The following is a 25472-nucleotide window of genomic DNA, read 5'->3' as shown; positions in this document are numbered from 1 at the left end:
CTATTTTTTTAAAAAGGCATTTAATTAGGGGCTTCCATAACTATTATAGTGAAAAGTGGGCAGATAAGACCCTGAAACAGTAGCTGAGAGCTTTACACCCTAATCCACAGCAGCAGGTAAACAGAGAGACAGACACTGGGCCAGGTGTGGGCTTTTGAAACTTCAAAGTCCATCCCCAGTGACACACTTCCTCCAATCTTTCCCAAACAGTTCCACCAACTCATTACCAACCATTCACACATATGAATCTATGTAGGCTACTCTCATTCAAACATCCACAGATGGGCAGGAAAGTTGGAGGCACATCTGAGGGGAGGGATAAATTTGTCAAAACTCATTAAAAGAAGTTTTCAAGGAATAAAAAATTTATAACCCTAAAGCATTAGTTTATCGATTTCTGTGGAATATATGAAGACAGTTCAAATTTTCAAATATGGGCAGAAAAAACTATGAACGTGTGTGTGTGTGTGTGTGTGTGTGAGTGTGTGTGAGAGAGAGAGAGAGAGAGAGAGAGAAATGACTGTACCTGGATATAGGTTCCTATCAACAGAAGCCTGCTCAGACCTCAGACCATGGGATAAAAACTAAGCAGATGAATGCCTTAGGAGGAACGTCTGAGATCTTTCTTCTGACTCTGCGTGTTCCAGACACTAATATGCCAAGACAGGAAAAGACAGAATTTCTAGAGAAATGCAAGAGTATTCTCACATTACATACTGAAATACCCTTATTTTAGTACACTGCTCAAATCCAATGTCCAAAGAACTACAGATTTCTTATTTTATAATAAAAAAACCATAACAAATATTTAAAAAGGAAAACATCTTGGACATTGCCTTATTGTCACAATTGGGCTACCTTAATGAATGGCAGTATATTCATCTATTTATAAACAACAAGGTAGGGAGACCAATATAGAAATAAATAGAAAGCTAGAAACTGAAAATTTTTCTCCTCTACTGAAGCAAAAGCCATGAGTGCAGTATTTTTCAGGCAGGAGAGCACAAATCCCAACAGTGATATTTCAAGATCCCGTGGGTAGTAGCAGCAGAGAGCTGTAGAAAAAGAAGCCCCAAGAAAGGAGTGGATCTAACAGCAGCAGGATTCTGTGCACGGATCTTCTTGCCTGCTCTACACACAGGTCAACCGATGTAACTAGGAAGATCTGTCTGAAAAGACTCAGATAATCTATAAGAACCAGTTATTTATATAACTGGAAATTTTCAGATAAATGAGCAGAAATTGATTCAAAACTACAAATCATAATTGAAATAAATCACACTACTGGCAAATTTGACCTGATAGAGAGTTTAAATTCTCAAGTTAAATGAAATTTTATCCTTATGGTTATGTGTCTTAAGGCAAGTCTCTTTAAGCTTCTGTTTCCTTATCTGACTCATAAAAATAAAAACAGTTGTTCATAGGATTGTGATTGACAATCAAAAGAGAATTATTCTTCTAAAATACTTAGCACAGTAAATGACTGGAAGTCTTCAATAAATGTCATTAGCATTGCCTGCTTTTACTGTTTAAACACATGCTAACAGGCTGGAGAGATGGCTCAACAATTAAGAGCATTGGCTGCTCTTCCAAAAGATCCAGGTTCAATTCCCAGAACCCACACGATGATTCACAACTGTCTGTAACTGTAGTTCCAGGGCATCCAAAGCCCTATACTGGCCCCATTAGGCACTGCATGTACGTGGTATACAGACATACATGTAGGCACCCTTGAAAATAAAATAAATCTAAAAGAATTGTGCTAAACATGCTACTTATTGGCCTTTGCTTCACCTGGTAAATGAAATATCTTCCTGTTCAGCATTTCCTAATTCTCCATTATCAGCTCCCAGCGGGCTAATGAGCTAGTCTAGTCAGCAAGATGTATGTATATATGGATGTTAGTGTGCATGTTTGTACCTTCATATACATTCCCACAACTGTGATCATTCATTTCTATAACAGGTATAAAAAACTGGCTTTTTATTACATGATGCACATTTTCATTAAAATAAGTTTTGTAAGAAATAAAGTTCTGTTTATTGTAGTCTTGTCATGAGAGACAAAGAACAGATATGCACTGTCAAGATAACTACATTTCATGTAAATGGCAGAAAGGCATCAGTTAGAACTGTTAAATACTGACGAAAACAGATTATATTCTACTTTATCTGTCTCTCCAAAGACAAGATAAAGCACATGAGCCTACAGTTCATAGGGTTCTGTTTCACATAAATTCAAAAAATGGAAAACCTAGTAAAAAAATAATCCTTTATTTTTGTTATAACAATTTAGGACCAGGAACAGAGCAGATCACATTTGCTGGGATAGAACAGGACCGTTATCAAAAGACTAAATGCATATCGAATTTTTCTTATTTTTCCTACCATTCTAAAAACGTGAAGCTATTTCAAAATGTAACTTATTCAACTCAATATATCCCCATTATAAAAAGTTAAATATTTGAAAAAAGGAGAAAGCAATAGATGAAATAAAAGTAACAAATATAAATACTAAAAGAAATGACAGATATGTGTAGCTTATTTAAATACTATTCCCTCCCCTTTTATGCATATTAAAATATACCAAATCATTTTTCTCTTTATGTGTATGTGGTATGTGCATGTATTTGTATTCATGTGTGTAAAATTATGTGTGTGGACATTGGGTGGCTTCCTCAATCACTTCTCCGCCTTACTTCCTGAGGCTGAACCTGGGACTTGCTGACAAATTACTGCCTGACCAATAAGCTCCAGGGATCCTCTTGTCTCCACCCTAGATGCATAATACTGGTGTTACAGATGCCAGGAAATACATCTAGCTTTTCACTTGGGTGCCAGGAGTGTGAACTGAAGTGCTCATGCTTGTGATGCAAGCTCTTTACTGACCAAGACATCTTCCCAGACTTACCCATACAAACCTTGATGTCTAAATAGGTATATAGGATTTTTTTTTTTTGCTTTTCAATTTCTTTGTCTATCTCAACAGTCCTCTGGAATAGGAAATATGTTACCAATTTTATTAGTACTATCTTTTAGAGGAATCAAAAACAAAATTGAAGGAGGTCAAGGAAGAGACCACAGAGATTAAAGGGTATGCTATGCAAACATAAGACATAGATTTAGAGCCCCAGAATATACTCAAAGAGCCAAGCTAGACATGGCAACACATATCTAGAACACCAGTGCTGGGAGGCAGTGACAGAGGATCCCAAGGGTTTCTGGCCAGCCTAGTCAGTCAGTGAAATCCTAGCTCAGAGCCCTTTAAAAATAAGAAAGACAGCAATGGTGGAAGATACTAGTGTCTACTACTAGCCTGTACGTGCATGGGCACATGCACAATGGTACACATAGATACCTATACCACTGTCCAGATTAGGACAGAACTGTAGGTTTAACAAGAAAACAAAAACCCAAACTCACTAGATACTATACTTAGTAAACTATTGTATGCCCAGAGTGCTCATATATATATCATGCCATATTTTAAATCTTCTCTCTCAGATCTCCTTATCTGTTTGCAAGCACCCACTTTGTTGTTGTGTCCAGAAATTACAAAGAACCACTCTAAATAAGCAAAGGTAAAAATTTGCATAGAGAGCTCAAAATCCTATAAATTTCCCTAAAACTTAGCTTTCCATTTCATGGTCCCTCACCCAAAGTACTTAGATATCTAACTGGTTTGTCTATAGCTTCTTAGGTTTAGGTTATATAAATGGAGCTAACAATGGAGCTCTTTCACCAAATATACCATTATAGAATTCTATACCAATAAAGAATTGCCAAATCCTAGACCAGCATTACACCATTTGTTAAGGAGACAAAAAAGATAACTAACTATTCAGGTTTTCTTTCAAAATCAAATATGAAGATCAAATAATAATCTTTGCAAAGTGCAATGGTTTATCCTGATTGTCATCTTGATTGGGTGTGAAATTAACTAAGGGGCATACCTCTGGGGAGGGTTAACTAAAAGGAAAATATCTCCCTGAAAAGAGGCAGTGCCTTCCAGTGGCCACTCATATATCAAGAGGTCTGAGGAAAAAGCAGTATCGCTTCCTTCAGCCTTTACTCCTTGCTGTTGATTGCCTCTATCCCATTGCGGTTCTGTTGCTATTCTTTCCTGTCACCAGAACCCTGCTTCCTCAGCCTTTCAAGATCAGAAGCTCACCCAGAATTCTCCAGGCTTTCAATACCAAATTGAGACAGAAATATCCAGTCATGTGGACCATGCAACTACTAGGTTCTTAGCCTCTCCAGCACTACCAAGCTCATGTAGTTTGGGAGGTCATATTGTCTATGTGTTGCTTTTATTGGTTAATGAATAAAGAACTGGCTTGGCCTATAGCATGGGAGGAGAAGGGCGGAGTCAGAGGGACACCATGGATCTGCCACCAGAAATAGATGTACTGAAGCTTTGCTGGTAGGCCACAACCTCGTGGTGATATGCAGATTAATAGAAATTAGTTACATTAAGATGTAAGAGTTGGCCAATAAGAAGCCAGAGCTAATGGGCCAAGCAGTGTTTTAATCAATACAGTTTCTGTGTGGTTATTTTGGGACTAGGCAGCTGGGAACAAACAAGCAGCCTACTAGAACAGTCATGTAATATATATGAGTCAATCTAATAATCCCTTTTTAATATACATTCTCTGTTAGTTCTGTTCCTGTAGAGAACCCTGACTAATACATTAGCATAAGTTTCTAACTTACTCTAAAAGTTAAGATGGAAAGCAGAAAAAGAAAATTTTTACTGGTCTAGCTTTTTATAGCAAAGACAAGCAATGTAACTTTTAGCTTCTCTCCCTCTTCTCGATTCCCTTCAAATACCTCAAAGGGCATTTCAAATGTCATTTTCCTAAACTACTGGCCATGATCAAAAAGAATTCTAGATAATAATTTAAAACTAAATTTTTACTTAACTTTTTTCAGTTAAAATTGTTCTTCTGTAAAATCCAATAAATTCTACTCTGGACAAGAATACATGATATCTATGGGGCAGAAATTTTACCAAGGTATGTTAAATTTGAAAATACAAAAGTAGCATTGCTTGCTTGCCTGCTTTTGCTTATTGCTGAGGAGTGCATCTATCCCATTTAAATTTAAAAGGAGAAAAAGTCTTAATTCTATAATCTCAAAAGAATTTTGAAAAGTATGTCACAGCTTTTTAAGGACTATAAACATTATAAATATTCCAGAATAACGTTGCTGAATATAAAGATGGCATTAAAAATATGGCTTTGTTGAAGAGCTTATTAAAAGTAAAGGGATATGCAAAAGCATTTGTTGAACACAAATTAGCATTCAAGGGCTAAAGATGTGGGTGAGCGGCAGAGAACTTGTCTAGCATGCATGAGGGCTTGAGTTCAATCTCTAGCACAAGAAAGGAAGATAATAAATCCACGACTGACATAACAAAGGGATCTTATTACAGGTTTGGGAAAGATTTGGTATATTGGATCAAACATCATGAGTTATTTATTAAAATGGAGGTAGAGCTCCATCTCTAATTCATTGTAGTAGTCACTTTTCCCATTGCTGTGATGAAATACCGCACAGGAAGACAAAGAAATGAATACTGGTGCTCTCCTAACTTTTTCCTTGTTCTCCTTTAATTCAGTCTAGGGTGCCAGCCCAGAGCATGGTGCCACCCACACTCAGTGGTCTTCCCTCCTTGCTTAGACTTCTTTGGAAGCACCTTCACAGACAGCTCCTAGTTGTGCCTACTAGGTGATTCTGAGTCCTGTCAAGTTGACAACAAAAATTATCCACTCTCAAGAACATAGAATGGCAAAATAATTAATACATAACCATCTTATCTTTATGTGTTTGGACTTGATTTCTATAGTTCTAAAGAGAAAAAAAGTGTGCAAAAATCCATTAGTGGGTTAAGATTCAATATAGGTATATATTGTATAATATCTATTTAAATCTGTCTACTATATTTATTTCCCCATTTAACCTTTGTGGTAAAGATTCAAAATCCTTTCTTCCAGACTTTTCAAAGGTACATTATATTTATTATCAGTTTTGTATAGGCGCTTCCTCCAAATTGAAACATGCTCCCCTTGAGGGAGAGGAAAGGTCATAGAACTTTGGAAGTAAAGAAAATGGCACAGATCTGAGAGAACAGAAACTTACAAGATTCTCTAAAAGCCTCCCCAGTTTTATACAAGTAATAAACAACTGCAGAAAAAAAGAGACTCTGACCAATCCATTCACAAAGGAGATTTATTTGACTTGCAGAGCTGCCTGCAAGTTTTGTGCAAAGAGCTCCAGGGATGTAGCTTTCTCCAAGCATCGTCCTTAGTGGGGTGGGCTTTTTAGTTAGACTTTGGTAAATCATTACTTTGGTCTGTTCCATTCTCAGGTGAGTAGACCTGAGTACATTGTGCTTCTCCAGCAAATGTCATTCACAAAACATATATACACAACCTACTATGCCACAGTGCACTAGAGAAGCTTCCTCCTATATAAAAGGTGCACACATTGATCAACCTCTTCCCACCACTCAATTTCTCCTCTCCCAGCCTCTGGGAATCACCATTCTACTCTCAACTTCTATGAGATCAACTGTCTTATGTTCTTCTTATGATTGAGATCACATAGTACTTTCCTTCCTGTGCTCAACCTCTCAGTTATGTGATGGTTTCCGTCAAGTTCAATTAGAGCAAAGTTAAACTATAGTGAAAAGTCAATTCAGTTGTTTCTGGAGAGGGGTGGAGGTGGAAAACTGAATATAAAAGGATGAGAAATGCCGGGCGGTGGTGGCACACACCTTTAATCCCAGCACTTGGGAGGCAGAGGCAGGCGGATCTTTGTGAGTTCGAGACCAGCCTGGTCTACAAGAGCTAGTTCCAGGACAGGCTCCAAAACCACAGAGAAACCCTGTCTCGGAAAACCAAAAAAAAAAAAAAAAAAAAGATGAGAAATTTAAGACTACTTAAGAAACCCTTTATTTTATGTTGCCTGATGACCAAACAGATATGAAGAACTGTAAAATACATTGAATTGAGTATTAAAATCTGTGAAGGGTATCCTGTATAAAGTATATCTCAAACACCCCCCTCTTGCTATTCCTTACGTTATCTTTAGGGAACAACTCTCAAATATTTAGTTCTTAGCAGCTATTCCTTGATATTTACCTTTTGCTATAATATTTTTAAATCTATAGTTTTTTTCTTGGAATAAAATAAACATTAGTGTGAAAAAATGTTAAAACAAAATAAAATTATAACAAATGTATGATCCTGATTTGCATAATGGCAGAAATTACTGCATTAATTTTGGAGATAAAAAGGCATTAAGGATAATTCCTTGATTATATAATGGTGAAGTTTAAAGTTTTCAGTCCTTACAGAAAGAAGTTAGTATATAAAACAGAAATTGACTCAAAGAGCTATTTTTTTTCTGTTAATGATATCAATAAAAATATTAGACTCACCCAGAAAAGGGAAGTCATAGCAGAAGAAAAATTTTGAACATTTTCAGATTCTATCATTTGAGAATAAAAGGACCTTTAGGCAAGAGAATAAATATACATGAAAATTAAGGTGACCAAAGGATGAAGAGAAAGAGTTCAAATAAATTATCAGGTGTTAAAAAGAGGAGCAGCCACTGAAATTAGGAACAAGACAAGGATGTCTATTCTCTCCATATCTATTCAATATAGTTCTTGAGGTCCTAGCTAGAGCAATAAGACACCAAAAGGAGATCAAGGGGATACAAATCAGAAAAGAAGAAGTCAAACTCTCCGTTTGTCGATGATAGAATAATTTACATAAGTGACACCACAAATTCTACCAAGGAACTTCTACAACTCATAAACACTTTCAGTAATGTAGCAGTTTACAAGATTAACTCAAAAAAATCAGTAGCCCTCCTAAACACAGATGATGAAAGGGCTGGGAAAGAAATCAGAGAAATAACACCCTTCACAATAGCCACACATAGCATATAATATCTCAAAGTAACTCTAACCAAACAAGTGAAAGGCTTGTATGACAAGAACTTTAAATCTTTGAAGAAAGAAAATGAAAAAGACACCAAAAAGTGGAAAGATCTCCCATGCTCTTGGGTAGGCAGAATTAACATAGTAAAAATGATAATCTTACTGAAAACAATCTACAGATTCAATGCAATGCCCATCAAGATTCCAGCAAATTCTTCACAGACCTCAAAAAAACAGTACTCATGTGGAAAAGCAAAAAAAAAAAAAAAAAAAACAGGATAGCCAAAACAATCCTGTACAACTTCTGGAGGCATCACAACCCCTGACTTCAAACTCTACTACAGAGCTACAGTACTGAAAACAGCCTGGTATTGGCAATAAGAACAGACAGGAGGACCAATGGAACCGAATCAAAGACCTGGCTATTAATCCACATTCCTTTGAACACCTGATTTTTGACAAAAAATATCAAACAGAAAAAAGAAAGAATAACAAATGGTACTTTCACAACTAGATATCAACATGTAGAAGAATGAAAATAGACCCATATCTATCAACATGCACAAAACTCAAGTCCAAATAGATCAAAGACCTCAATATAAAGCCAGCCACACTGAACCTCATAGAAGAGAAAGTGGGAAGTACACTTGAACACATTGGCACAGGAGACCACTTCCTAAATATAACCCCAGCAGTACAGACACTGAGAGAAACAATTAATAAATGGGACCTCCTGAAACTGAAGTTTCTGTAAAGCAAAGGACATGGTCAACAAGACAAAACGACAGCCTACACGATGGGAAAAGATCTTCACTAACCCCACATCAGACAGAGGTCTGATCTCCAAAATATACAAAGAACTCAAGAAATTGGTCATCAAAAGAACAAATAATCCAATAAAAAAAATGGAGTATTACAGACCTAAACATAGAACTCTCAATGGAGGAATCTAAAATGGCTGAAAGATACTTAAGGAAATGTTTAACATCCTTAGTCATCAGAGAAATGCAAATCAAAACAATTCTGAGATTCCATCTTACACCTGTAAGAATGGCCAAAATAAAAAACACTGATGACAACTTATGCTGAAGAGGTTGTGGAGAAAGGGAACACTTCTACATTGCTGGTGGGAATGCAAGCTGGTACAGCCCCTTTGGATGTCAGTGTGGTGATTCATCAGAAAATTAGGAAATAACCTTCCTCAAGACCCAGTAATACCACTTTTGGGTATATATCCAAAAGATGCTCAATCATACTACAAAAGTGTCTGTTCAACTATGTTCATAGCAGCTATGTTTGTCATAACCAGAACGTTGAAACAACGTAAATGCCCCTCAACCAAAGAATGGATAAGGAAAATGTGGTACATTTACACAATAGAGTACTACACAGCAGAAAAAAATTATTGACATTTTGAATTTTTCAGGAAAATGGACAGAGCAAGAAAACATTGTTTTGAGTGAGGAAACCCAGATACAGAAAGACAATTATCACATGTACTCACTCATAAGTGGTTTTTAAACATAAAGCAAAGAAAACCAACCCACAAATCACAATTCCAGAGAAGTTAGACAACAATGAGGACATTAAAAGAGACATACATAGATCTAATCTACACAGGAAGTAGAAAAAGACAAGATCTCCTGAGTAAATTGGGAGTATGGGGACCTTGGGGGAGAGTTGAACGGGAAGAAAGAGGCAGAGAGGGGAGCAGAGAAAAATGTAGAGCTCAATAAAAGTCAATACAAATAAAGGGCAGCAGCGATAATGTGATCCATTCTAAAAGAGGAAGTTGTATAAAAATTATAAAAGTATATATTTACATATGGCACAAATTGTTAATTGCAAAATTATATAAATGGCTTGCACAAGGGTGCTTGCCTCTCAAATCCATTCTTTAAAAAAAAAAGATGATAATGAAGAACAAGAAGGCCCAATTAAAGTGTCTAGTAAATCTAGTAAATTAGTCAATTCCTAGTAAAAAGATCATTATCTCTTTCCTATAACAAAAAAAAACTTGAATGGATAAAAGAAAAAAGCAAAACTTTTAACATAAAGCCTGAAACTTTTAAATACTAGAGGGAAACACGTAGGAAACCACTTTAAGGTACTGCAATGGCAAGCAACTCACTGACTAAGACTCCATTAGCTCTGGAAATAAGAGCCTGAAGCAACAAATAGGATTCTATCAACTTTGAAAAGTCTTACACAGCAAAGGAAACAAAGACAACCTCCAAAGCAGAGAGAAAAATCCTTGCCAGACATTCTTTTGACAGAAGATTAATAGCCAGAATGCATAAAGAATTCAAAAAATGCCAAAGGAACAAACACGGCTGGGGATGTTGATGCATAGCAGAGTGCTTACCTAGCATTATGAGGTAGTGAGTTTAACACAGTACCCCCAAAAAAGGCAATCCAATCAACGAATGGGCAATTGAACTGAGCAGACTCTTGTCAAAAAACTAAAAATGACCAACGATAATATGAAAAATACTCACTATCTTTGGCTATTGGGAAAATGCAAATCAATACACCAAGGTTTCTGCTCACCCCAGTCAGAATAACTATTATTAAAAACACAAGAAATCACACACACACACATACACATACATATATATACATACACACATAAATATGTATATATGATGAAGTCCATTAATTTGCATACTAACCTTTAAAAATCAACTAAAAAGATTTTTAAAGTGTTGGCAAAGATAGGGGAAAAGAATTCTTATACAGTGTTGGAATGTTGTCAATTAGCTTAGTTACCGTGGGAGTTCCTCAAAAAACTAAAACTGGAACTGCCATACAACACAGCCATTTCACTCCTTCACATATACCCAAAGGAATTTTTTCAAAAACAACATACAATGTAAATATCTGTTTATCTATTGTTTACTGACACACAACGGTCAAATTATGGGATGAGCCTAGATACCTATTCGTAAGTAAATGTTTAAAGGAAATTGTGGTATAGGCAAACAGTAAAATATTATGAATCAGTAAAGCAGGATAAGATTACATTGGTTGCAGGAAGATGAATGTAACTAGAGATAACATTAAACAAAATAAGATATTGTCATGTTTTCTCTCATGGGGAGTAAAAAAGAGATGACATTAAAGTAGAAGGGGACTATTAAGGAAGACAAAGGGTACTTAGGTAAGGAAGGGAAAGGATTATAAAGTGCTAATTAAAACCCTGGGTTTCTCAAGCAGTGTGTCTCAACCCTTCGGCTAACCTCTATCTCCAAAAATATTTAATTTATAATTCATAAAAGTAGCAAATTTACAGTTATGAAGTAGCAATGAAAGTAATTTCATGGTGGGGGTCACCATCGATGAGGAACTGTAACTCTAAAAGGGTGACAACAACATTAGGAAGGCTGAGAACCACTGTTTTATGCAAATACGAAATAGACACAATGAGACCTATACTCTGTATAATCAATATGCACTAATAAAAGAAAAAGAGATTGTTAGGCAATACCTAGGTTAAAAGACACACACACACACACACAGAGAGAGAGAGAGAGAGAGAGAGAGAGAGAGAGAGAGAGAGAGAAACAGTTTAGGAATGTAAAGTGGGTAAAGGGGAGCAGCCAGAATGCCTGAAGAAATACATTGTCATATGAAAATTTATTTTTAAAGTATTTGGTATAGAGTGATATATAAATCTATGATGCTTACATAATAAATGATGTCACCCTCACACTGACTCACAAAACCACTCTGTACCAGGGATCCCACAGCCACCACAATTGGCTAGTACTCAGTGTGGGCAACATTACCCAAAGAATGGAATTCCCACCAGATAAAGATGAAACCAGATATCTACACAAAGAAACTCTTCAAAGGTCATGATTCCAGGTGCCTAGATTTCAATGCAAAAACCGAAACATAAAACCAAGACAATATGTCTTCTCCAGAAGACAGCAACCCTTTTGCAATAGGCCTTGAAAAAGCAATTTTTCTGAAGCATAAGACAAGGGCTTCAAATTGCAATTTTGAGTATGTTCAAGGACCTTAAAGAGGAAATAAATAAATGCCTTAATGAAGACTGTGTAAATACAGTCAAATGAAGTAATAAAAACAACTCAAGACATGAAAGCATAATTTAACAAAGAAATAGAGTCATTAAAGAAAACCCAAGTTGAAATAAAATTGGAAATGAAAAACTCAGAATGTCATAGAAAACCCTCAGAATCTGTGCACATTCAACCCTCATCAGAGAAGCTGCTTCTTTCTGCAGATGGGAATTAACACAGACACCCACAAGCAGACACTGTGGAAAGAGAACTCAGTCTTAAATGCCATGCTGGCATCTCACCCCTCCCCTCAAGACTCAGGGATCTATGCAGTAGAGGCTGCAGAAAGGCTGTCAGGGCCAGAGGAGGTGGATGACTCCGAGGAAATAGACAGAACCAAGAGTGACACATATGTGACCTCAGAGACTGTGACAGCATGCACAAGGCCTGCACAGGTTTAGACAAAATCCCAGCTCTGAGAATGGGAAGAGCACAGAGTCCCACCCTAGCCGAGAAGCTATTTGCAGTTGGCACCTGCCTGGGAGGAAAATCAGTTCTCTCCAAAGGAGAGTCACGGGGTATCAGCTGTACTCCACGGCAGGCCCTGTGACCGGTAGCTGGCCAACACTAAATGGATGCCAAGTTCATTGTTTGCTTATTTGTTGGGGGAGGGGTTCATTTTGTTTTGGCATTTTTTTGGTCTGATTTTGGTTTATTTTAATTTTCATTTTGTTTTTGGTTTGTTTGCATTTTTTTCTTTTTTGGAGAGAGAGGACATAAATTTAGGTGGATGGGGAGGTAGGGAGATCTGAGAAGAGTAGGGGGAGGGGAAAGAATATGATGAAAATACATTATATGCAAAAAAATTAACTAACAATTTTAAGTTGATAAATAAAAATAAATGATATTATCAAATTAAACTGGGTAGCTACTATAAAGCATAAAAATGTTAACTATTGCCTCAAATGTTAGAGGAATTTTAGTTTGGATAGAAAAACAAACATTAAAGAAAATACCACAAGTTAATAGGAAAGCAGAGTAAAGAACGTTTGAATAATGTATTTGATAAACATATTATTCGTAAATAGAACTCAGTAAGTCTAAGTATATCCCTCATCTGTATTCTGGGTTAATTCCACCCAGTTCGGCTCAAGTGTATCTACCCTGATAGTTGAGTCTTGGTTATAACGTAGAATAAATCTGTTAGAATTAAAGCAGACTTTAACCAATTTGTTATCCTATGAATCTATAACTTTAAGTGTTGTATTGTTTTAAATGTCCTTGTCAAACTTTATATTGTTTCAATTAAGAGATTTTAAACTGAATCTAATCCTATCCCCTTCTAGTAACATATTTCATATGGAAAAATTAATACTATTGAATATAATCTAAAGAACCTATCCCACTCTAATTTACTTTGGCATAAAATCAACATCTTATTAGGAACTTAAATATATCTTCATTATAAACAAAACTAACATTTTATAATGATAATTCTAGGAACAAACATATCTAACACCTTAGAAAGTGAGAATTGTTAGAGAAAATCATCATTTTCCAAGTGTTTGTGCTGTTATGCCAGTGACTTTAGAACTCTGATCCATTCCCCCAAATAAAGGCAGCGAAATTAGTTTGCTGTCAAGAAAATTGATTGCATTGCTTAGTGTTCAATCTAATTTGTTTATGTGAATTGACTAAAACCCTGACCATAAATCTGAGAGCCAAAAGCACTTGCGAATTTTGAGCAGTACAGTCATTTGTGAAGTCATATTGAGTCTGGGGAAAGTGTTTACAGTGGGTAACATTCGAGGAGATGGAAAATGTGAAATCAGTGTTAAGAGTCTTAGGAGAATGGAGGAAAACGATGTGAACAGATGATCTCAAACTTTCATGGAGACTATCACAGTCTTTTCTTGTTTTCGAGCATGCTCAGTAAAGCCTCCCCACAGTAGCATCATAAACCCCTAGAACAGTTCAGACTAAAAGGATATCACGTATTCAGAAGGGAATTTAAAATCCATCTATAGTACACTGAATTATCAATATCAACTGACAATCTAATACCTTCAAAAGAAATGAAATCATACTCTCCCCTCTTATACAGAAGTCCAGAAAAGCACTGTAGGTAATTTGTGTTAGTAAATCAACTCCCTAAAAACATTTCCGTATTTGGTTGACTAACTGAGAATAACACATATTTTAATCACTTTTAAGTTGTATTTAGAACTAAAACCTTCCTTTAAATCGTGAAATGTCAAATTATTCCGTCAGTGACCACTTATCTTTCACTTCATTCTCTCTGCAATTATCACAGTGCTCTACAGGATACTTTTTAAATTTTTAAGATTTATTGTTTACAACTACCTTCCATGAATCTTTTAAATATAATAATTTCTGTATTTAGTCTTCTAAAAGTTAAACAAACTCAGCATTATCTAGAAACTTAAGAATGATTCCAAAAAAAACTTGCTAAATACTTATTAAAGACAAGAATTTGACACATTTTAGAAAACTGGACCTTCAGGTATCAAAAATAAATTAAGAAACATTATCTCCCTTTAAAATTAAAAAAGTATCCCTGCAAATAAGAAATTTTATAAAAATCATTTCGATATGTAGTAATAAAATTTTCAATTCTCTTATTGAAAAAAAAACACCTCAATTTAAAGACTTTAACCAGGGATACTAATTCAGACTTTTATTGGATATAATCAGTGCTATTTACAGCTGTTAAACAGCTTTTAATTTGTTTAAATTTGTAATGCTGTACTTACTGCTATTTTATGTGCATTGGTATTTTGCCTGCATGTATGTCTGTAAGGGTATCAGATTGTGGAACTAGCGTTACAGACAGTTGTGACCTTCCATGTGGGTGCTGTGAGTTGAACCTGGGTCCTCTGGAAGATCCAGGGCTCTTAAGCACTGAGTCATCTTCCCAGCCCCGATTTACCTGTTTATTTAATAGATTGGGAGCTTCATGGTGTCACCATATAGTTCAGGCTGGTCTTGAAACTGTGATCCTCTGTAAACAATTTCTAAGTGCTGTAATTATTACAAGCATATGCTTCCACACTTGATTGTGGCTATTAAATGATCATGCAAATGATGTTCCAGAATTATAATTTAGTAAATTAATATAATCACTATAGTAATGAAAGTAAACTTAGATTTAATCCTATGACTCTTTTTTGCAAGCACATCTTCAAACGAAGCCAGAAGAATGTCTGGGAAAATATGCAAAACTTTAAGAAATAGGTATTAAGGCTGGGCAGTACTGGCTCATGCCCTTCATCTCAGCACTCAGGAGGCAGAGGCAGGCGGATCTCTGTGAGTGTGAGGCCAGCCTGGTCTACAGAGCTAGTTCCAGGACAGGTTCCAAAGCTACAGGGAAAACCTGCCTCAAAAAAAAAAAAAAAAAAAAAAGGAAAGGAAGGAAAAGAAAGAAAAATAGGTATTTCACTTAATTACTAGAATTACTAGTAAATAATCCTATAGATAAGCATGCTTGCAGTTTATATAATATTTTAAATTAATTCTTTTAAGATATACACAAAGAACTATTGACTGCACTGTTAGTTTTTAGGAACATCAGAAATGCCATACTAAATGAGTTCATTAATTTTATTTATCAATAATATATTAACACCAAAGGATCTTTTGTAAAAACTGTTCTCTATGGTGACTTTTAAAATCTATTAACACACTTCCTATATGTCTATAATCCCTTACTCAAGCATCCCCTATACTCCTATGCTCTTAAAATAAGCAAAATAGGTAGTCTGTGGTATGGAAGAACCTGGTTTTCATTAGTTTTTAAAACCTGATTTATTTTTGGTTTTTAAGAATGTTGACATCTCAGTCCTGATTATATCTTGATTCTTGTGATTTTCCTCCATCACCGTTATGTTTTAGTATTTCTTCTCTTTTGGGAGATTATAGTGTAATTGCATCATTCCCCTTTCCCTTTCCTGCCTCCACACATCCCATACACCCTTCCTTGCTCTTTGTCCACATTCATGCCATCGTTTTTCATTAATTTTGTATACATACATATACATCTCTGTATATACATACATGTCTTTATTCCTAAGTACATAAGAAGAACCGTCTCAGTCTGTATAATGTTTTCAGGGCTATTCCTCTTCTACTGCTATTTTTATGACGGAAGCATAAGGCCACTGTCAGATGCTTTATCCATAGTAAGTAATCCTATGTTCTATTCCACCAGTTTGTAACTATAGAAACACAGAAAAGTCACTACTTTTCAGGGAATCTTATATAGTTATTTTCATATACAAAGATTGTAGAAATCTGGAACTAGGGTTATGTCCTTGTGTCAATCTCAGTTACATAAGCACACAAGTGTGGAACATATGACGTCGGGAAAGGAAGAGACACTGGAGATCCTGAGGAAGTGACAGCAGGAAGGAATCTATCAGAGTTCTAAATACCCGAGCCCCTACAGTCCATGCTTCCATTTCTGGTTTTATGTCTATTTTCTTGTTTGGAAAATCTGATATATTATCTAATTTGAGGATCATGATCATGGATCAGAAATTACACTAGTTATTTATATATTAGCTCTAATGACATTATCATTTATAAAAAAGTTCATGATAATAAATGTTGGTAAACAGTGAGCTAGCTAATTTAAGAGTTTATTCAGAACTTTAGCAATTATATCTGATTTTTGTCATTTCCTTAATTCTTAAAAATCTTAGATCTGGAACATCTCATGTGCTTAAGATTATCAGTCTAATAATTTAAACCATTCACCGATCATTTGGAAACAAAAAAAATGTTCTTAATATTCTGTACAATAAAACCTGAAATAAACTTAATCTATAGTCTCCCCACTGATTTTTAAAAGTATATGCCACATACATAATGTAGAATCCCTCTTTCAATGATTTAATTTCTTTCTTTTTTGTTTTTTGTTTGTTTGTTAATTTTGTTTTTGTTTTTCAAGACAGGCTTTCTCTGTAGCTTTGGAACCTGTCCTGGAACTAGCTCTTGTAGACCAGGTTGGCCTTGAACTCACAAAGATCTGCTTGTCCCTGCCTCTCGAGTGCTGAGATTAAAGGCATGCGCCACCATGGCACGGCTCAATTTTGTTTTTGTTTTTCAAGACAGGCTTTCTCTGTAGCTTTGGAACCTGTCCTGGAACTAGCTCTTGTAGACCAGGTTGGCCTTGAACTCACAAAGATCTGCTTGTCCCTGCCTCTCGAGTGCTGAGATTAAAGGCATGCGCCACCATGGCACGGCTCAATTTTTTTTCTTTCTTTTATAAAATGTATTTCACAGAAATTGTTCCAAGAAACTGTTCAAAATAAGATCTATTTCTTTCTGAGTATGCTCCTAATATTTTCCTTGGTCCTATTCATTCATTCACTTACTCAGCAAATATTTGACTATGTTTTACAAGGAAAGTGATGTTGTATACATCAGTAACAGATATATCTGCATATATAGATGTACATATGAAAAATAAAGTCCTGTCTTCATGAGTTTATATTGTAGAGGTGAAGTATACAACCCATACACACACAAAGTAAATCACATATATGTGTGTGTGTATAATTTACTAATATCTATATATAATTTACTAACAAGTAATTTTAATAATTACCAAGAGAGAGTCGTCCTAACACTAGAAAGGAGTAAAGGATTTGAGCACTGCCCAGTGAGGCCCTCTCTGATATGCTAACAGACAGCCCTGAATGGTGTGAAGGAAGCAGATAAGGCAAAGGGAGCCATTATTTAGGAATCTAGGAGGAGGTAGGAAGGAGAGAGTTCTAAGTAAAGAATAAATATAAAAAGCCTTGTGGTAGAAATTATGTCTGAGAAACAGCAAGAAGGACAACACAGGTAATACAGTATAAAAGAAATAGCAGTTGAAATAGTTTTACAAAGAGGCAGATAATTTGAAGCTTTAGAAGGTATAGTAGAACTTCAAGTTTGTCCTTCTTATTTCCTGAGACAGGGTTTCTCTGTGTAGCCTTGACTGTCCTGTAACTTGCTCTGTAGTGATGTGGGAGTGTCATATATCAATCTGTTGATTTCATTGGCTAAGTAATAAACAAACTGCTTGGGCTCATAGCTTAGAACATAGGTTGGTGGAGTAAACAGAACAGAATGCTCGGAGGAAGAGGAAGTGAGCTCAGAGACTCAACAGCTCTCCTCTGGGGGGCAGACGACAAGCGATGAAGCTCTGACCCAGGATGGACGTAGGCTAGAATCTTTCCGGTAAGACCGGTGCTCACAGATTATTAGAGATGAGTTGATCGGTATATCAGAATTAGCCTGTAAGGGCTAGAGCTAAAGGGCCAAGTAGTGTGTAAATGAGTACAGTTTGTGTGTTGTTATTTCGGAGCATAAGCTAGCCATGTGGGCAGCCGGGGTGCTGGGGACGCAGCCCCGCCGCCCTTATTTCAACACTGTAGATCAGGCAGGCCTCAAACTCAGAGATCTGTCTGCCTCTGCCTCCCAAGTTCTAGGATTAAAAGTGTGCACCACCATGCCTACCCTTATTACTTTTAAGAGAAACTGAAAGCCATTGGAGAGTTTGAATAGGAATGGTATATGATTAAGTAATAAAAGGTTTTCTTCCATCTGTTAAGAAATAAGATTAAGACAAGCAGTGGTGGCACATACCTTTAATCCCACCCAGCACTTCGAAGGCAGAGGCAGGCAGATCTCTGTGAGTTCAAGGCCAACCTAATCTACAACTAGTTCCACTACAGGCACCAAAGCTACACAGAGAAACCCTGGCCCAAGGGGCGGGGAGAGAAAGAGAGGAGATTATAGTGAGGCCCGAGTGAAATCGGGGAGAACACAGAAAACTATGTGGTAGCAGCCCATGCAAGAAACATTGTAGGCTTTGATCAAGGTATCAGAATAGGAAGTGGAGGGATTGGATTATATTTAACGTATGTTTTGAATGAAGAGTTAAGGAAATAGTCTGCCTTCTCAAAGTCTCCAGATTCCTTAAGAATTTATCATATTGGCTTCTCATCAAATAAAAAATCCAAAAGAACCTGGATTTAAGGACTAAAAAATGGTTCTAAAAATGGGAAAACTCAGGTTTTAAATTCTCTGACCTCTACTATCTTATCCATAAAATTTAGATAGTACTTCCTGTGGCTTCCCTACATGGCTATTATGAAAGTACAATAAAATACTTCTCAAACTAATTTTAACTTAATCAACCTGCTAGTAATATTAGCAAAAACTCATTTCTCTGTAAAGTATACACATGGAAACTAATGGCTCTCTAAATGCTAAAATCTAGTAAACTACTCTCTAATAAAAACATCAAATTGGGATGTGGAACCATTAATCATAAGAATAAAAAATGTGTAATATACAAAATATATGACTTAATACTAGGTTTGCTTTATAAGCATATTATATCACTTGAATAAATAAAAGTTAAAAATTGTACAGATTGATTTGTAATGGGCTATGGAAGACAAATACATACAGAATTTATGAAATTCTACTCAGAGAACCAATTCTCAGTAACCAAAATTATATTTGTTATTCTAGTGATTTGTAAAGTGGCACATGTTTATGTTTTCAAATAAACAAATTAAAATGCTTACTATTATGTGTGTTTTCAGTAAAAAATAAATAGAGCACAGTCTATTTGGTACTTCTAGAGGACCTGAGTTTGGTTGCCAGAACCTATGTCAGATGGTTCACAACCTACTGTAACTCCACATGTAATAGATCCAATGCCTCTGTAGGCACACACAAACACACATGGAGATAAACACACATTCAGACACACACACACACATTTTTTTACTTTAATGATATAAATAAGGTGATTTTTTTTTACTTTAGCAATATAAATATTTTATCACCCCTCACAACTTGTGTACTGGCTTCCCCACATTTTCTCCTCAGATTCTAATAAACTTTCTTTCAGATAAAGAAAGCATAAATCACATATTACAGTTGCAGAAATCAAGGTTACACACACACACACACATGCAAGCCCACATGGAGATAGTCACATAACATAACTTAAAATAAATCTTTGGGCTGGAGAGATGACCAGCGGTTAAGAGCACTGATTGCTCTTACAAAGCATCCAGTTGGATTCCCAGCAACAAAATGGTGACACTCAACCATCTGCTTCCTGGGAATCCAGTGCCTTCTTCTGGTCTCCATAGACCTGGGGCACACAAGCAGTACGTAGACATAAATGCTCGCAAAACACCCACACACATAAAATAAAAAGAATTGTTTCAATACATAATTGTTGGTAGTTTTTTTGCCTTAACCAATGATGTTTATGATGTTCTGTTCTGTTAAAAAGCACATCAACTCCTAGTTCTCAATATTTACTGTGCCTGGAAATCTTTTGTGGGCCTTTATTAAAATGACAAGTTGTGGGCCTTATCCCTGCATATTTTGATTCCCTAACACTGGAGTGAGGCTAGAACTCATTGAGAATCACTCGTCTGTAATAACTAAGTGAGATATAGAAGCAAAAAAAAAACACACTTGCTTTTCAGAATGTTCATAGTATAGAGGCAACAACATTTTAAAAAGTAAAGTGAACGGGGCAGTGGTCAGAACTAAAAAATATGGTAAAGGCTAACTGAGAGTTCTCCAATTATGAATGCTGAAGGAGAAGAGATGTTCTAAATGAAGTCTAGAAATGGGAAGAAGCAGTAGATATATGACAATATGATGCTTTGGAGCAATACAATATACCTAGGAAACCAAGGAAATAAATGCGAACAGGAAGGTAACAGGACACCTTTCCGAAGAGAATTATAAGAAAATCAAAGCTAAATTTTGTTGTAGAAAGCAGTGTTTTCAAGTTGAGTTGCACAGAATTCATATTCAGGAAAGGTGGTTTGTGTATGTTGCAAGTAGCTGAGCAAGAGGGCATTCGAGTGCACATATTGAACTTGAAACGGGTTATAATAAACTGATGCATTAGCCTGTCTCTCTGATCGTGAGCATTTTCAGTTATTATAAAGAGTTTAGCTTCACATTTACAGGGTAACAAATGCCTATACCTGCTTATGGACAGTATTACACAAAAAACACAAACTACAAAAAAGTATTGGTTGGCTGTATAACTTGTTATAATTCTTCAGATCAATTTAAGCCAATAAAGCGCCACATTTATTTGTTCTAATCGATTTTACTGGAGTACAACAAGACTTGTTTCTGAAGAACTATTGCTCTATGGAAACTAACATAGAGTTTGTCCCAGGCAAATCATATTGCATTTGGGTAATAACATTATTACAACAAAATGAAGTATAATAAGGTAAAATAAGAAGTGAGGAAATCAGAATGTATTTTCAAGATACAAATCAAGAAAATAAGACGAAATGAACAAGTACTGGGGAGGGGAAATGGCATAAAATGCAGAACTACAAAGGAAATAGGATTTGATTCTCCATCAGATAGTGGGGTGAGGGGACTCGGTTCAATAAAACAGGATCTAGATTTCCACTTTAATTTTAGCCATGATGGAAAGGTGAAAGTACACAGAGGGTGCTGACTTCTTACTATTCAGAATAGAATGTTCTTTATACATTTAATCAGTAAGTCTAAATGAAGTTCTCATTTCAATAATGGCTCTAATTTTGGATTTCCTTAATCCATTTTATATATTCATTATAGACTATGTTACCTATAAAATAGTTACATAATCACTTTTCAAAATTAAGTATAGTCCTTGGCAAAGAAGCTATTATGTTTTCCTTATTTGGGGTGACTTCAGTACTATTAGTGCATATCCAATACAGCTGCCTAGCCTCATTATTCGAAACTTATTGCCATAAATAATATATTTTTATTTAATATATTATTTATATTTGTTCTGCTACAAACAAGGTGATTTTTTTTTAACTTTAACAATATAAATATGGCCGGGTGGTGGTGGCACACACCTTTAATCCCAGCACTCGAGAGGCAGAGGCAGGTGGATCTCTGTGAGTTCGAGGCCAGTCTGGTCTACAAGAGCTAGTTCCAGGACTGCCTCCCAAGCAACACAGAGAAACCCTGTCTCGAAAAACAAAAACAAACAAACAAAAAACCAATATAAATATTTTATCACCCCTTCCAACTTGTGTACTGGCACATTTTGTCCTCAGATTCTAATAAACTTTCTTTGAGATAAAGAAAGCATAAATCACATATTACAGTTGCAGAAATCAAGGTTCCAGGGAGAAAAATACCTTCCCCATGATAGTATGACTGTCAGATGCAGGTTTGTTTTAAATCTGATTCATCTGGTTCATAGGCCAGTGCTCTTCCTACCATGCCATCTGCATTTGAAATAGCACACACTTAATTTCTGCCACTAGCCATGGCCATTCGTTTCTTAATGAACTTGTAGGAGACCACATGCTGAACTTTCTTTCCCGTGTTTACACATCAGAATTGTTCTTATTTAAAATTTTCTCTCCTGGCTTTACAGCCTCGGCTGCCCAACATCTGGTTTAGAAGTCTACCTGTTCTGTTCTAATTTTATCTCTAATAAAATTCTTCTGTATCACTATCAGATTCATTAATTGAGGTGATTAAAGGAAGTTTTCTCAGAATGTGGGAAAGGAAATAGAAACAAAATAGAGAATTAAGATATAATTCCCCTGCATAGCAATTCAAATTTGGCTTCCAGGACTCTTGTACACCCTTGTTTCATGACCACTATATTAAGCTCTTCCTTACACTGATATAATATCTATTATATCATCTGAGGGAAGATATCATTATTGCATTCAAATTTCATACAATTGATTAAATATGTTTAATTCTAAATAAGCTTGAGCTTTAAGTAACCTAATGACTATAGATTTAACATTTCATAATAATCCTTCTAGGAAGAGCTGAGGTAATGACTAAAACTTTATTATATATCATTTGTTTACTACAAAATTAAGAATTTGCAAAATTTTCCTTTTTTGAAGTATTAAATTGTTTGGTACTTAATTCCTGCAATTTCTAAAGTTTAGTATTTTTCTTATGATGTATTCAAACACAGTTATAAAACTAGATTCATTTGTATCATACAAATTGACTTAAAGTTTTTTCCTTGTATAAATCGTATCAACATTATACTTAAAGGCAACCCCCAAAAAGAGCAATAAAAGATATATAGATATATCACTTTACAAAGTGATACTAGAATATCTTTATGTAGTAGTGCTACATCTGTTTTATTAAAATCTCATTTTCTTACCCTGTCCAAAGTTCTGCTTGCTCATTAGAAGCTCAAAATCAAAATATAACTGTCTAAAATGTCTTCTCGAGAAACCAGAACAGTAATTACTTTGGAGTTTTTATGAGTATTGCAACTTCTCAAAAACATTAAATCCACAGGATCTGCACATTCATGAAGGGTCTAAACTATTTTTTTCATATCTATAATTTTTAAAAAGTTATTGGACTCATTAATCTATTACCTACCTAATTCTAGCACCTCGGTAAGAGCCTTATTCCTTTTATTGAACAGAGAGATAGAATTAGCAGTCAGATTCTCCGGATGACAACACGGGAAACCAAACGACTATCAAGTCTCCATGTCTCCTTCAGTTTACTACTCGTACACAAATATGTTTTTCTCCACTGACTGGACCTTAACGTCTTGCAGATACTACTTTTTCTGTGTTTTCCTTCTCTTTAAACTACCATTGTTTTTAATAAATTAATGCCCAAGTTGACCTAGTACTGGGCTCTTTGAGGCTGGCTCCCCAACAATTTCCAGCCCTGAGTGTGTGAGAGTGTGTCTGTGTGTGTGTTACATGTGTTTCCTTGTTCCTTCGCAACAGTAAAATAAAAATTTAACAGACCTTAAAGCCAATTCAAAACCTACCTTGCAAATCTGGAAATAGTCTGAAGTCAGGCTTTCCTGGATCTCCTCTCTGAGAACCCCTGCAGTCCCTCCTGGATGCACCGAGCCACTTCCAGCCCCACCGCTGTTACTGCCACTGCCGCTGCCACTGCCAGGGGAAGAGGCAGTTAAACCGTCCAAAACTTTTCGGAAATTAAACTTCTTCATTTTAAACACTGTTGAAAAAATTAAAAGGAAAGAGAAGGGGTGACAAACATGGATTCGCACGGGGCAAAAGCCTTTACCTTCTCATCAGTCAAGACAGGAGAAGCTAGTCCCCATTTTATGAGCCTTGAACGTAGTCTAGGGAAGATTGGGGCTCAGGCTTCATTTTGTCGAATTTTAACTTTAAAAAGCCATGTCTTTATAAAATAAAGAGAGCACAACTCCGAGAGCAACAGTCTTCCTTCCTCACACATCAGATTTTCAAGGGCTTTCTCCCCAGCTGTAGCTATGCTTTATCAGCACTGGGGTAAAAATAAAAGGCAGTGTCACCATCGTCATTAGCATTATATCATCATTATTATACAATCAAACCAGAGCCCAACAGATCAAGACCCTCTGGATCGCTCTGAAAAGGGGCTTTCCTTCTTCAGGGTCAGCTCCGAAAATTTTATTATCAGAAAAAGCGATGTTGTGAGGGAGCCAATATTTACTCTGCCACCATGTTCGAGGCTCCCCCCCCCCATCATATTCAGCGCTCCCTCTTTCTCAGCAGGAATTGGGGGATAGGGCAAAAATGGCTTTTTTTCACCCCGTATTCCCAAAAACCCGGACCCCAAAACATCTGCGGGTGACTCACGGCCACAGCCGACGGGAGGGGCGAGCGGGGGACGCCTGCCTCCACCTGTCCCCGTCTCCTCTCTCTGTCCCTCTCCCGCCCCTGGTCTCCCGTGTCTGCTCCCCGCCCGGCACCTCTTCTGCACAGCGGCGGCTCTCGGGGGGGAGATGTGAGGCGGCGGTGACGCCTGCGGGCCCGAGTCCCGCCTCAGCCTGCAGGGCGCGCAGAGCTGGCTCCCTCGCTCCCTCCTGCCGAGCAGGGCGCCGGGGCTACCAAGGCGGGCAGCGAGCCCCGGAGCCCTCACAGACAGCGGCGCACGCCACATGCACCTCACAGACAGCAGAGCGGGTGCGCGCGCGGGGAACACACACTCACACACACACGCACACGCACACGCACACTCACACTCACAAGCACGCACACAGGTGTGAGAGGGAGCCGCGATGGGACGGCACGGGTGTCCCTCGGGACCCCAGACTTAGCACCTTCCTCAGACGCCGCTAGCCGCCGGCCAGCCGGTGAGGCGGAGGGCGCGGAGGCTGCGGGCTCGCAGGCGGGCGACGGTCCAGCCCGGCTCCGGCCGCTTCTCGGGTCCCTCTGGTCCCGGTGCCTGGCGCTCTCCGAGGTCCTAACCGAGCGGGCGGGTCTGCCGCAGGCTCCGCCCCCGCCGTGGGGGGTAGGCCCCGCCCCAGGCGTCCCGCGCCCTCCTCCCTCTCCCAGCCTCTCGCGGCGGGGGCGGGGCCCTCTAGGCGCCAGAGGGCGGGACATCCTCTCGCCAATGACAAGCTCCACTGACCTGAGTCCCCGGGACTCCAGGCAGGAAAGAAGTTTGGGGATAGGTCGGTCGAAA

General features: G+C 37.2%; 1 protein-coding gene across 13 annotated transcripts in view; it reads right to left on the bottom strand.

The window, feature by feature from the left end:
- Stxbp5l (syntaxin binding protein 5L) overlaps window positions 1-25239 on the bottom strand; it is a 231324-nt gene extending 206085 nt beyond the window's left edge. For all 13 annotated transcript variants that reach the window (XR_005976222.1, XM_041672858.1, XM_041672860.1 and 10 more), the window contains exons 1-2: window positions 25108-25239; window positions 23824-24017 (exon numbers count right to left, since the gene is read on the bottom strand). Coding sequence is in view for 12 of the 13 variants with exons in the window: in XM_041672858.1 (XP_041528792.1) it covers window positions 23824-24009 (186 nt within the window). In the remaining variant the exon portion in view is untranslated. The remainder of the gene's footprint in view (window positions 1-23823; window positions 24018-25107) is intronic.
- Between the last annotated feature and the right edge of the window lie 233 nt (window positions 25240-25472).

Source organism: Microtus oregoni, unplaced genomic scaffold (genome assembly GCF_018167655.1).
Source record: "Microtus oregoni isolate MIOR12 unplaced genomic scaffold, Mior012 000023F_ref0000262, whole genome shotgun sequence".
NCBI classification, from domain to species: domain Eukaryota; kingdom Metazoa; phylum Chordata; class Mammalia; order Rodentia; family Cricetidae; genus Microtus; species Microtus oregoni.
This window is presented reverse-complemented; position numbering and strand designations above follow the sequence as displayed.